The sequence below is a fragment of the Gekko japonicus genome, unplaced genomic scaffold (assembly GCF_001447785.1).
Source record: "Gekko japonicus isolate JY-2015 unplaced genomic scaffold, Gekko_japonicus_V1.1 scaffold4016, whole genome shotgun sequence".
NCBI lineage: Eukaryota > Metazoa > Chordata > Lepidosauria > Squamata > Gekkonidae > Gekko > Gekko japonicus.
Window position 1 is genome coordinate 91,414 of NW_015176093.1, and position 14,210 is coordinate 105,623.

Consider the following 14,210-nt stretch of genomic DNA (forward strand, 5'->3'; position numbering starts at 1 on the left):
GAGAGGAGAGGAGAGGAGAGGAGAGGAGAGGAGAGGAGAGGAGAGGAGAGATTGGATTTATACCCCGCCCTTCACTTGGAGTCTCAGAGCGGTTTTCAAACTCCTTCCCCTCCCCACAACAGGCACCCTGTGAGGTAGGTGGGGCTGAGAGAACTGCTCTTTTTCAAGGACAGCTGTGCCAGAGCTTGTGACTGACCCAAGGTCACATCAGCAGGTGCAAGCGGAGGAGTGGGGAATCAAACCCGGTTCTCCCAGATTAGAGTACGCGCACTTTACCACTACACCAAACTGGCTCTCACCAGTTGGAGCTGCCGCCACCGCTAAATATCATCAATAGTTAACAGCAGTAGAATAGAGAGCCCCGTGTCCCTGGGATTTTAACAATGGAGCCTGTGCCGATAGCTGCTGTGATATCTGAAGGAGATCTGAGAGCCGATCGCCTGGAGAGAGAACTGAGTACGGCCACCATCGCCGGAGCGACGACGACAACAACAACCAAGGACAATAATACTAGCACTTTATGTCTTTCATTGGTTGTAGTATTGTTTTAAGCGCTTTAATCGTTTTGCTGGAATTTATGCATTGTTTTATGTAAGCCGCCCTTTGCCGGCTTCGGGTGGAAGGGCGGGGTAGAAACCTGATCAAATAAATAGATAAACAATTAATTGTGTCTATATGTATTCCCCGACGCTATGAGCTGTTTCTCAGAAAATGGCAACATGCAATGCCCCCACCCCTTAACAAGTTCAACCACCACAAAGGAAATGTGTGATGCTGCCTTAAACTGAAGCTGCCTTAAACTGAATCAGACCACGGGTCCATTGGGATCAGTACTGTCTACTCAGACTGGCGGCAGCTCTCCAGGGTCTCAGGCGGCGGTCTTTCCCATCACCTCCTGCCTGGTCCTTTTAACTGGAGATGCCGGGGACTGAACCTGGGACCTCCTGCATGCCAGGCAGAGGCTCTTCCACTGAGCCACAGCCCCTCTTCGCAGCTCTCCAGGGTCTCAGGCTGCGGTCTTTAGCATCACCTACCGCCTGGTCCTTTTAACAGAATCGTAGAATGATAGAGCTGGAAGGGACCTCCAGGGTCATCGAGTCCAACCCACAATGCAGGACATTCACAAATACCTCCCCCCTCCACACCCCAGTGATCTCGATTCCATACCCCGAAGATGACAAAAAACCTCCAGATCTGGAGCCAAATTGGACTGGAGAAAAACCGCTTCCTGACCCCAAAGTGGTGATCGGCATTTCCCGTTCGCGGGAAGGGCGGGGTATAAATGCAATGAAAATAAATAAAATAAATTTCCCTGAGTGTGTAAGAAAGGGCCACGAGAACTAAGCCCTGAGACAACCCTTCCTGCCCTCCCTTCTCACGATCTGCCTCAGTTCACAGGATCAGCATGGCTGTCAGGTGGCCGTCTGCTCAAAAAGGTCTGGGGGATTGAACCTGGGCAGTGTTCCCTCTAAGGTGAGCGAGTGTGAGCTAGCTCACAGTTTTTTTAGCCTCCAGCGCACACACTTTTTTGCCTTAACTCAGGAAAGAGGGCTCCCGAGCAAAGTGATTTATGCAGCGGTCAAAATCCCCAGCTCTCAACTTAAAGGCCAGGAGCTCACCGAGTAGAATTTTGGCTCACAGGACTCCACAGCTTAGAGGGAGCGTTGAACCCGGGACCTTCTGCATTTCAGGGGGATGCTCTACCGCTAAGCCACCGTACACCACACGCTCCCTCGCCCATCCCCCTGCTTTTCCAAGGCATGAATTTTCCTTGCTGGCCCTAGCCAAGATCAAGAGTTACAGGAGGACTACTTTATCTATCCAGCCACTTGACAGACTGCCCTTCCACAACGAATGGATCGAAGGCAGCTTAGAAGTAAAATCAATTTTAAAAAACGAAGCCTTAAAGCTAGACTGAAACAAAACTGTGAATGCTAATGTTAATTACAGTTTATCTTTAATGACGTGGTGATATATTAAGAACCCAGATTAGGTGCAAACTGAACCCCAGGTTAAGTGCGCGGACTCTAATCTGGGAGAACCGGGTTTGACTCCCCACTCCTCCACTAGCAGCTGCTGGATGACCTCGGGCAAGCCATAGTTCTGCCAGAGCTGTTCTCTCAAGGACAGGTCTGGAAAGAGCTCTCTCAGCCCCACCTACCTCACAGGGTGTCTGATGTGGGGAGGGGAAGGGGAAGGAGTTTGTAAGCTGCTCTGAGACTCCCGAGTGAAGGGCAGGGTATAAATCCAATCTCTTCTTCTTCTACTGGTGCCCACACAGGCCTCATCGCAGTTAGGGCTTATGGTGAGGGGGGGAGGGGGGAATTTCACACGGCGTGTATCGCAGAGGGCAGGAGTGCCGCATGTGCAGCAACCTGAGGCAACTGCAGCTGCACCTAAGTCACGCTATGCTGAACAGAAGGCCAACTACAAACAATTCATAAGAAGGAGTGAGTCACCAAGCTGGATACTCCCAAATATTTCTCAAATACAGGGCAGGCACCAGAAGTATCTTCACAGGACCTGGCTCCACAGCTTCTGCACATACGGTTGTGTATTTAACAGAACATGCTTGGGACGCAGCGCTAGGGAAATGAGAGAGCAGGTGCTCCCACAAAGCCTATATAACTTGAGACGCCATGTCTATCTTGCAGTCAAAATCAACAGTATGAATTGTGCTGGGAAGATCATTACAAGGAGCCAGGCCACAGAAAACTGTGCATTAGGAACATCAGAGCTACTTTAAAAAAAGGTTTCCGAAGGGGAACTCAGAGCCAACTACAGATGTGAAACATCAAAGCAGGGGTCTGCAAACGTTTTGAGCCTGTGGGCACCTTTTGAATTCTGACAGAATGTGGTGGGCCGCGGCCACAAAATGGCTGCCGCAGAAGGCGGAGCCAGGCACAAAATGGCTGCCACCGTTTACCTTCAGTCGCACAGTGAAGATCCTTGTGCTGTGGTGGCAACCAGTGTTCCCTCTAAGCTGAATTACTCTGAGCTAGTTCACAGGGGTTTTTTTAACCTCCGGCGCACACATTTTCGTCTTAGCTCAGGAAGGGACGCCTCCGGAACAAACTAACTGATGCAGTGGCCAAACGGCTCGCTCACCCCTTTAATGCCAGTGGCTCACAAAGTAGAATGTTTTACTCACGAGACTCCACAGCTTAGAGGGAGCGTTGGTGGCAACGGCTGACAAAACAATGTTTTGAAAAACCTGCACGGCCGATCAAACCTCCGGTGGCCAACCAGAAGCATGGCTGGGCAAAAGCCCCACCCACTTTCCTCAAAACACTCTAGCGTTAAAACCTGAAATATATCTGCTAAATATGATACCGATAGGATACAATAAACAAGATGCATATGTATTAAGTTACATTATAACAGCAGCTAGATTGTTAATAGCTCAAAAATGGAAAGCTGAAGTTATACCTACAAGGGAAGAATTAATAGATAAATTACTGGAACTAGCCAGAATGGATAATTTAAGTTTAATGATACAAAACAAAAATGAAAAGGTACATGAAAGGAGGTGGGAAAAAGTGTATATGTGGATAGAAAAACTGTTAGAAAACTAATAACCCCAACTTGTGGGGGAAAAAAAGAGATGGAAGACTCTGATTTATATGTAACTTGTATAGATGAAATGTTTGTGTATATAAATATCAATAAAATAAAAAACTGTCAAAAAAAAATAAAACAAAAAACTGTTCCAAAAAAAAAAAAACACTTGGCGAGGGCCAGGAAAGGTGCTGGTGGGGGGACTGAACCACGCTGCCCACAGGCAATACGCCGGGGATCCCTGCATCGAAGCAAGCAGAAGCACTTTTAACAGAGGCACGCACGCACACACACACACACACACAAAACTAATTTAAAAAGAAGCACCACCTCGTGTGAGATTCGCCGTTCGATATACGCCATGAACTGTGAGCTGAGGCTTTCAGGCTCCGTGCTCTTGGGCGGCCTCGCTTCTTCCTCCTCCTCTTCCGTGACACAGCTGTCGATAAAGTCGATCTGGTCCAGGTCGTGCTCCACTTGGCGAATATGGAGAAAAGAGGCGTGATTAGGTAAGCAGGCATTTCGGGGGGGAAAGAGAGAAACAGAAGCCGAAATCTCAGCGAGTGCAAAAATCTCTCGCAGGCACTCTCTGGCACGACGCCCGGTTCGATCGTGGGGTTTCCCCCAAATCTGATCTGAGAAACTTCTCCCTGCTAACTGGTTTACATAACCGGGGAGCACACCCATCTCTATAAAGTGTGGATTGAAGGAAAGAGTTTTCCAACTATTAAATTGCTTTAAGAGCTATTTCGTATGTTGGAATGAATTATACACAAGGGGGGGGGGGAACCCCATCGCTATAGAATTTATTACTCCCACTAATGCAACCTGCAGTGACTGTTTACAGCATAGAATCATAGAATTCCAGAGTTGGAAGGAGCCAGACAGGCCATCTAGTCCAACCCTCCTGCTCAATGCAGGATCAGCCTAGAGCAGTGATGGCGAGCCTTTTAGAGACAGAGTGCCCAAACTGCGACCCAAAACCCACTGATTTATCGCAAAGTGCCAACACGGCAGTTTAACCTGAATACTGAGGTTTTACTTTAGAAAAAACAACTCATACATTAACTTCAGATGACCCAAACAAAGGAAGGAACGCAATCCCAAATGCTTTCATTTACTTAAAATTATTTGGCAGAGAATTCGACACTTTAATGATGACCTGGGCCTGGCTGGGGCGATGGCACGCGTGCCCACAGAGAGGGCTCTGAGTGCCACCTCTGGCACCCGTGCCATAGGTTCGCCACCACTGGCCTAGAGCATCCCTGACAAGTCTTTGTCCAGCCGCTGCTTCAAGACTGCCAGGGAGGGGGGAGCTCACCACCTCCCCAGGCAGCCGATTCCACTGTTGCCCAACTCTGACTGTCAAAAAGTTTGCCCTAAGATCCAGCCGGTACCTTCCCGCCCCGAATTTAAACCCATTCTTGTGAGTTCTCTGCTCTGCTGCCAACAGGAACAGCTCCCTGCCCTCCTCCGAGTGACACACCCCTTCAGATACTTCAAGAGAGCAATCATGTCCCCCACAACCTCCTCTTCTCCAGACCGAACATTCCCAAGTCCCTCAGCCTTTCCTCCTGGGGCTTGGTCTCCAGGCCCCTGGTCACTTCGAGTCACTTCAGCAGACCTTAAAGCAGAAGACATTTTGCAAACTGCTTTCTGCCTCGCTTGCCCTGAATTACCGATCCCCTGATGAAAATATCAGACTCTCAACATTAGCCAGAACCACTGTCCATGTTCGCCCGGCCAGCATCCATAGCAGAGTGGGGATCTGAATCCACATCCCCCGAGACCCTAGTCCAACACTAGACCACACTGGCTCTGTGGCTGGAGGAAATGTAATGCGACAACGGTTAAGTTTAATTTAAATCCGCTTTGGCGATGAGATACAGCAAACTGTCAAGAGAGTAATCCTTGGAACTGACGGATGCAAGGTGACCGATGTGGCGGAATGCCTGAGAAATGCAGACCGCTGTCTACTCATCTCACAGACGGCAAAGTGCTGCTTCACGGGGGTAGGTGTCAGAAACAAACCAACATTCCCAGCATCTAAAGCCACTAAATAAATGGACGCCTTTTACCTCCGCCGTTGGTGACAATCACGCTCCCCCTGTTCTCCTGGTACTGGCTTTCTCTTCTGAGTCGCTGCTCCTTTGTGATCTCTGCCACGCGAAGAGGAAGGTCAGAAAATTCATCTGTAGGCTTCATTTTGAAAAGGAAGCAAGAGAGACACTTCATTTATTCCAGAATTATTCAAGAGGGCTTTTCTACAGAGGCAACAGGGTTGCACTGTACAAATGGTTTACACGGTTCCTTGGAGAAACAGGCTGCAGTCTATACTACGGCCTAGGGAGGTGCCTATGGAGGCGGTGAACTCCCCCTGACTGGCAGTCTTGAAGCAGCAGCTGGAGAAACACTTGCCAGGGATGCTCTAGGCTGACCTGCATTGAGCAGGGGGTTGGGCTAGCTAGACGGCCTGTAGGGCCCCTTCCAACTCTGTGGTTCTATGATGCTATTTGTGTACAGCTTGCTGCAAGTAGGATCTTACTATGTCATTTTTGCATTTCTCAACACATTATGTTAACATTTATGCTCCGCGGTTCTGTTTTTCAGAGTTCTGGTCGGTTCCAGATGTGTATAACCTTAAGCCTATTTCATTGTTTATTGAATGCTCCATCCTGTTGATTGTTATTAACTCACTCTGGGTGATCCACTTTGACTCCTAGTGAGAACGGTGGACTATAATTAACATAAATACATAAAATTTACGACAGCATGCTAAAACAGGATCTTCAGGACCGTGATTCCCTTGCCAACAACAGGTCCTCCCCAAAATTATGACAGACATGGAAGAGGGCAGGTGGACAAAACAGAGTTTGTTAGTTGTCCTGAGTTTATATTAACTTTCCCCCACCGCTAACATGCTTTTCTAGAGAACTGGCAATTGTGTGTTCCCGTGTTCCCTCTAAGCTGAGTTAGTGGGAGCTAGCTCACAGTTTTTTAGCATCCGGCTCACACACTTTTGTCTTCGCTCAGGAAGGATGGCTCCAGAGCAAAGTATGCCGTAGCCAAATGGCTCGCTCACAACTTTAATGCCAGTCGCTCACAAAGTAGAATTTTTGCTCACGAGACCCCACGGCTTAGAGGGAGCTTCTAGCTCGACTATGCCTCAAGCGAGTGGACCCTGGGAAAAAATTCTGCAACTCAGCCTTGCATCCCTTTAAATTTAAAAGCAGTGGAAGCGTGGGGCAGAGGGGTGCTATATACATAGTTGGCTCCTCTGTCCGGTCCTACAAACCTTTTGGAAGATGGTCCTCAACAACATAAAGTTAATTATTGGACATTCCCTATCTTTGACGCCTGAATGCATATTATTAGGTTTGGAGTTGGTGGGAGACCGCTGTTCTTATATAGAAGAAGAAGAGAAAAGATTGGATTTATACTGCTCCCTTCACAACCCAAAGATGTCTCAGAGCGGCTTACAAACTCCTTTTCCTTACCCTCCCCACAACAGACACCCTGTGAGGTTGGTGGGGCTGAGAGAGCTCTTCACAGAGACTGCTCTTTTTCAAGAACAGCTCTTATCAGAACTACGGCTTGCCCAAGGTCATCCAGCCAGGTGCAAGTGGAGGAGTGGGGAATCAAACCCGGATCTCCCAGACTAGAGTCCACGCATTTAACCACTACACCAAACAATGTATTTTAATGATTTTGCTTTCGGCGGCCAAATCTTCTATTGCCTCGCTTTGGAAGGTGTCTTTGTCTCCTACTCGGGATCTGTGGTGTAAAAAGATTTGGGAGCAATATGTGCAGGGTAAGATTGCCTTTAATACTGTGAATCCACCCTCCTCTAGAGCTGTAATCACTTTCGAAAACACCTGGTGACACATATTAATCTGTTTATCTGTATACTAGCTTTGTTTAAGAATATGTTGTTTCATCTAAAAGTGCAATTACTGAACGTAACTATTGAAATCCTATATGGAAAATTACAGTAAGACACTTTGAAATGTTAAGACCCTATTTTTAAAACTTCTCGATTGTATAAGTTGTATAATTTATATAATAATTTTTTTTTTAAAAGCAGTGGAGACACTTTGCCTCACCAGTTACATGCACTGACTGCCAATTCTGAAGCAGACTGTGGGAATTCCAAGGGCAAAATCTAGTATAAACACAGCGTTTCTCCAAATTTTTTGTCTGAAGACGCCTTGCGTGCACATACGAAAGACACGCCAGAAGTCGGAACCTGCTGTCTACAGGCTGATGCCATGAAAGTCGGATGACTCTTTAGAGCGATACAGGTTTTTCTTCATGCTGGCTTTGACAAAGAAAATTTTTTGAAATGTGTCAGACAGATGAGATTTGGTTTCAGAAGGACTCCAGCCTTACCTGAAGTCAAGCCACGAGAGGCGTCTTCAGATAAAAAATTATACAAGTTCTTCTCAACTGCAAAATGCATTTAAAATACTTTGTTACGTACCCAGGAGGGGTATGCATTTGATGTATAAGTATTATTAAGTTTGTTTAAGCTGCATATCGTTTTTATTATACAATAATAGAGAATCTGTGATATCAGTTAGCACGGTGTGGTTCAGTTTCGTTATAGACGATCTTGCCCGTGGCGCTCCTTTGGTTCACCCAACATCTATGTGATATCTGGAGCTCTCCTAGGAGCCAGTTTGGTGTCATGGTTAAGTGCACGGACTCTAATCTGGAAGAACCGGGTTTGATTCCCCACTCCTCCACATGCACCTGCTGGATGACCTTGGGCAAGCCACAGCTCTGGCACAGCTGTCCTTGAAAAAGAGCAGTTTCTGTCAAGAGCTCTCTCAGCCCCGCCTACCTCACGGGGTGTCCGTTGTGGGGAGGGGAAGGGAAAGGAGTTTGTAAGCCACTCTGAGACTCCCTTGGGTAGTGAAGGGCGGGGTGTCGATCCAGTCTCCTCCTCCTCTTCTTCTTCTACAGCTGATCTCCAGGCAACAGAGACCAGTTCCCCTGGAGGAAATGGCCACTCTGGAAAGTGGGCTCTATGGCATTATACCCCACTGAAGCCCCTCCCCTCCTCAAACCCTGCCCTCCTCAGGCTCCACCCCCCCAAATCTTCAGGTATTTCCCAACCCAGAATGGGCAGCCCTAGTGTGTGCATATGCTGTTTTTTAAAAAAAATAAAATAAAAATTGAACATTCCTAAGTAAAGGTTTCCCTTGCTCGAAAGCCAGTCGAATCCGACTCTAGGGTTGCGGTACTCATCTCCGTTTCCAAGCCGAAGAGCCAGTGCTGTCCGAAGACGTTTCCGTGGTCATGTGGCCGGCATGACTAGATGCCGAGGCGCATGGAACGCTGTTCCCTTCCCACCGAAGCGGTACCTATTTATCTACTTGCAGTTTCTTGCTAGGTTGGCAGGAGCTGGGGCCAGAGACGGGAGCTCATTCTGTCATACGGCACTTGGGTCTCGAACGGCTGAACTACCGGCCTTCCGGTCTGCAGTTCAGCGTCTTAACCATTTGAGCCACCGCAGCTCCTGAACATTCCTAAAACTCTTCAAAAGACCTTAATATCGGCTCCCACCTATCAAGAAGTACCTCACTTATTTATTTAAAACGTTTTGATAGCTGCCTTTCTGCCCTACAGGAACTTCAGGTGACTTACAATACAAACACCCCCTCTCTTGGGCTAGATGATTTAAAGTTCTCACAGCTGCGTCAAGAACACAGACTTGGTCAGTTCCTGACTTATGAGAAAAACTGCCTTCTAAACACACGCTGGCGGTAGCCTTTGCACACACCCTACCCGTGAAAGAACACGAGCTGAATATTTATTGGGGGGTGGGGGGAAATCAGTTTTGGGCAGTGTTCCCTCCAAGCTGAGTGTGAGCTAGCTCACACTTTTTTAGCCTCCGGCTCACACATTTTTGTCTTAGTTCAGGAAGGATGTCTCCAGGGCAAACCAATTTATGCAGCAGCCAAATCGCTTGCTCACAACTTTATTGCCAGTAGCTCACAAAGTAGAATTTTTGCTCACAAGACTCCACAGCTTAGGGGGAGCATTGGTTCTGGAACCCTCACCTCTCTTTTGCAACTTACAACCAAAAGTCGACAGTTTTAATTCCAATAAGAACTTCTGTTGTTGAAGCGGGACAAGAGATGCCACCTGCAAGCTAAAGTGGTGAGTGAGCAATCTGGCTGCTGCATAAATTAGTCTGCTCCGAAGCCATCCTTCCTGAGCTAAGACAGAAATGTGTGAGCCGGAGGCTAAAAAACTGTGAGCTAGCTCACACTAACTCAGCTTAGAGGGAACACTGCCTGCAAGTCTTCCCGGTTTCATCATGCTAGAAAGAACCCGAGATTTGAAAATGACACCTTGGCCTCAATCCTTAGACCATCAGGATAAGCTGTTTTTAAGATTACAGCCCGACGGCGTTTAGCAATTAAGTCTTCCGTTGCCCATTCTGTTTGGTGTTTTCCTCTTCGCGTCTGCTACAAGCCCCTCTGACAAAAAAGCAAACCAAGGGCACTTACTTCATTCCCTGACCACCTCTTGTCTCCGCTGTCCACGCTATTGAAGCCAGAGTCCAGCGCTCCGTATGGCCGGCTGGAGTACAGCTCCTCGTGGCTGTCAAACAGATAAAAAAAAATGTGTAGTTACCGTGCCGTAAAAGCAAAGGGGAAGATTCTCTGGGAGAAATTAAATAGCAGACAGGACTGAGGAGGTGGGGGTGGGGGGTGCATATTCAACCTGTTAGTCATAGTGCATTTTTCATGCATAATGGGATGGAGCTCAAGAGTCTCTGCTCTTCCAGACTAAGAAATGTTCCTTTCTGCTAGCCAACAGTTTGGGGCCTTCAGATCGTTTTTGCCTGTTGACAAAAGGCCAAGAAATCGAGCACAGCGGAACAGAAAGGGATGCTGTTTCGGCAAATCTGATTCCTCGGCAGGTCAAGGCTTCCCCGTCTACCGCTGTGTCTTTTATTTCGTAAGGGTGTGCTCTTTGGGCAGGGACCCCCATGACACATCCGTGATCCATCCCACATCTAATGCTTTTCCCCTGGGGAAAAGGTCGCTGCTAGCAGAATGAAATCACCTTGCGTCCTGCCTCCATCGGGAAGATACAAACGATGATGAAAACAACCATGAGGTAGTATTATGAAAATATATTTAGACCAGTGTTCCCTCTAAGCTGAGTTTGTGTGAGCTAGCTCACAGTTTTTTAGCCTCTGGCTCACACGTTTTCATCTTAGCTCAGGAAGGAGGGCTCCAGAGCAGACTGATTTATGCAGAAGCCAAGTCGCTCACTCACGACTTTAATGCCGATGGCTCACCAAGTAGAATTTCTGCTCACAAGACTCCGCAGCTTAGAGGGAGCATTGATTTAGACTGCTGTTTTGCAGTGAGTAGTGCTTCTTCAACAAGTGATAAAGATGTACGCATACACACGACGGAAATCGCATATGCTCCCGTTTCACATAACAGCTTTTTCCAAACGGTGTGCTGCGTAAATAACATTAATTCACACGTCAACAATTCTAACCTGTGAATTAACACTCAAGACATTCTTCCCACTCCAATGAAACAGATTCTTGTGAAGTATCTATATTTATTTATCTATTTCAATTTGCTAGGCCACCCTTCCCTGAAACAGGGCTCAGGGCGGCTTACGTCAAAGACAAAAACAGTAAGGAAATTAAAACAACATTAAAATACATTGAAATAATTCATCAACCCCCCCCCACTACTGTGTCCAAGAGGACGGATAATTTCAGTATCCACCTGTCCCCTGGATGAAGGGGAAATGTGGAGAAAAGGAGGGAGGTGACAAAGTGAGAGTGCCAGACCGTTGGCATCCTCAACCAAACATCTGGCAGAACATCTCTGCCTTGCAAGCCCTACAGAAAGGTGGTAAAAGCCCTACGGAAAGGAGCCAGTGGTTAAGTAAAGGTAAAGGTTCCCTTGCTCGAAAGCCGATCGAATCCGACTCTAGGGTTGCGGTGCTCATCTCCGTTTCAAAGCCGAAGAGCCAGCGCTGTCCAAAGACGTTTCCGTGGTCATGTGGCCGGCATGACTAAACACCAAGGTGCACGGAACGCTGTTACCTTCCCACCGAAGGGGTACCTATTTATCTACTTGCAATTTCTTGCTTTCCAACTGCTAGGTTGGCAGGAGCTGGAACGAGAGACGGGAGCTCACTCCGTCATGCGGCACCCGGGTCTCGAACTGCTGAACTACCGACCTTCCACAGCCTGCAGTTCAGCATCTTAACCACTTGAGCCTTAAGTGCGCGGACTCTAATCTGGGAGAACCGAGATCTGCTGTGGAGAAGGGAAGGGAGAGGAGTTTGTAAGCCGCTCTGAGACTCCTTTGGATAGTAAAGGGCAGGGTATAAACTCCTACTCCTCCTCCTCTTCTTCTTCTTCTTCTTTCCATAGGGCCCTAGTCGAGGACAAATGGATCTCTCTCGAGCTGGGGCCCACCGGGAGGCTCTTATTACGACAGTCTAACACTCTTCTGTGGCACATACTATTCTTCAGTCCAAACATCCACACATTCAAGGTGGTTTACAAGGATTTAAACATGCACAGAGCGAAATATGCAAAGCAGATACCCTAGACCACCCTTAGTAGTGTTATGCATTGCTAATCCATTAAATACTTCAAAGGTGTCTCAAATGAGCCCACAACAAACTGAGTTTAGTTCTCATTAATTAAACTAGGGCTATTTTTGGGCAGGAACGCACAGGAACGGAGTTCCGGCTGGCTCCAGAGTTGGCCACGCCCAGCAGGAACTCATTAGCATAATAGGCCACGCCCAACAGCAGAAACTCATTAGGATTGGCTACATTTGGGGTGTGTAGCCTAACATGCAAAGGAGTTCCTGCTACAAAAAAGGCCCTGGGTTTTGACAACAAACAAGTTAAACAGAATAAGAAGCAAAAGGTGGGTGTGGCTGGATGAGCACACTTCTGGTAACATGAGGGTGTGGCCTAATATGCCAATGAGCTGTGTTGTCAGGGGTGTGGCCTAATATGCTACTGAGTTTCTGCTGTTGGGTGTGGCCTATTATGCTAATGAGTTCCTGCTGGGCTTTTTCTACCAAAAAAAGCCCTGATTAAACCGACGATGTCAATGCCATCATCAGATCCAGACGCCACAGATGTGCGATGTGGAGATGGGGCAGGGTATCCACAGCAGTCTCGCTCCCCTCTTAAGCGAACGCAGTGACTGCACAGCTCAGTCCTGCGGCCGTCACAGATGCTGCACCGGGCAAGTGCCACAGACGGCGACAACCTAACAATGAGGCTCCTCTGACCAGCCACAGATGGGCATTTGACAATGAATCGATTGTCCTGCTGGCACTCGATGCCCCCGGGGAGATCCGCAGCAAGACGGCGAGAAGGAAGTGCTGCAAACGAATGGCTCCACCCGGGCATTACTAATTGCAGGTCTTTCCCTGGCTGGTTGTCACTTGCTTTAAAAATCACTGGCTTGGGAAACAACGTAATTACTATTATTTATACGGCACCATGCCTGCGCAAGAGACAGGCCCCGGCTAGGGGAGGGCCGCTGGTCTAAGGAGGCAGAGCTCACGGAGTGGTGATCGAAGGAGAGGGGGCTGCAAGCGAGCAATCCTGCTCGGCTGGACGGCAGCAAATGAGGCAGAAGAGGCAGGTTCCTGTTTATTTGCATTTCTGCAGGTGAAGAATTTAAGAAGAAGAAGAGATTGGGTTTATACCCCGCCCTTCACTACCCAGAGGAGTCTCAGAGCGGCTTACAAACTCCTTCCCCTTCCCCTCCCCACAACAGACACCCTGTAAGGTAGGCGGGGCTGAGAGAGCCAGTTTGGGGGTAGTGCTGAAGTGCGCGGACTCTAATCTGGGAGAACCGGGTTTGATTCCCCACTCCTCCACTCGCACCTGCTGATGTGACCTTGGGCAAGCCCTAGTTCTGATAAGAGCTGTTCTGGAAAAAGAGCAGTTTCTGTCAAGAGCTCTCTCAGCCCCACCTGCCTCACAGGGTGTCTGTTGTGGGGAGAGGAAGGGAAAGGAGTTTGTAAGATGCTCTGTGACTCCTTCGGGTAGTGAAGGGCGGGGTATAAATCCAATCTCCTCCTCCTCCTCCTCTTCTTCTTCTTCTTCTTCTTTCGAGGACTGCTCGTGATAGGAAGAAGAAGAAGAAGAGATTGGATTTATACCCCGCCCTTCACTACCCAAAGGTGTCTCAGAGCGGCTTACAAACTCCTTTCCCTTCCCCTCCCCACAACAGACACCCTGTGAGGTAGAGGACAGCTCTGAGAGAACTATGGCTTGCCCAAGGTCATCCAGCAGGTGCAGGTGGAGGAGTGGGGAATCAAACCTGGTTCTCCCAGATTAGAGTCCGTGCGCTTAACCACTGCACCAAACTAGCATCTGCGTGTGATAAGAGGGCACTCCAACTAAGCACGTGAACACATGAATCTGCCTTATACTGAATCAGACCACTGGTCCATCTAGGTCAGTATTGTCTACTCAGACTGGAGGCAGCTCTCCAGAGTCTCAGGCAGAGGTCTTTTGCCTCCTGCCTGGCCCTTTTAACAGGAGATGCTGGGGATCGAACCCGTGACCTTCTTCATGCAAAGCAGCGGTGCTGAAGGTGTCTGTGCAACTCCTGTTGCAGCGACTCG

General features: G+C 48.3%; 1 protein-coding gene across 1 annotated transcript in view; it reads right to left on the reverse strand.

The window, feature by feature from the left end:
* Window positions 1–10,170, reverse strand: part of LOC107123498 (leucine-rich repeat and calponin homology domain-containing protein 3-like) — a gene marked incomplete at its 5' end in the record, with an annotated part of 90,622 nt that extends 80,452 nt beyond the window's left edge. The window contains 3 exons of the mRNA XM_015426749.1: window positions 3,889–4,034; window positions 5,637–5,757; window positions 10,077–10,170. Coding sequence (XP_015282235.1) covers window positions 3,889–4,034; window positions 5,637–5,757; window positions 10,077–10,170 — 361 coding nt within the window. The remainder of the gene's footprint in view (window positions 1–3,888; window positions 4,035–5,636; window positions 5,758–10,076) is intronic.
* Window positions 10,171–14,210: the final 4,040 nt, after the last annotated feature.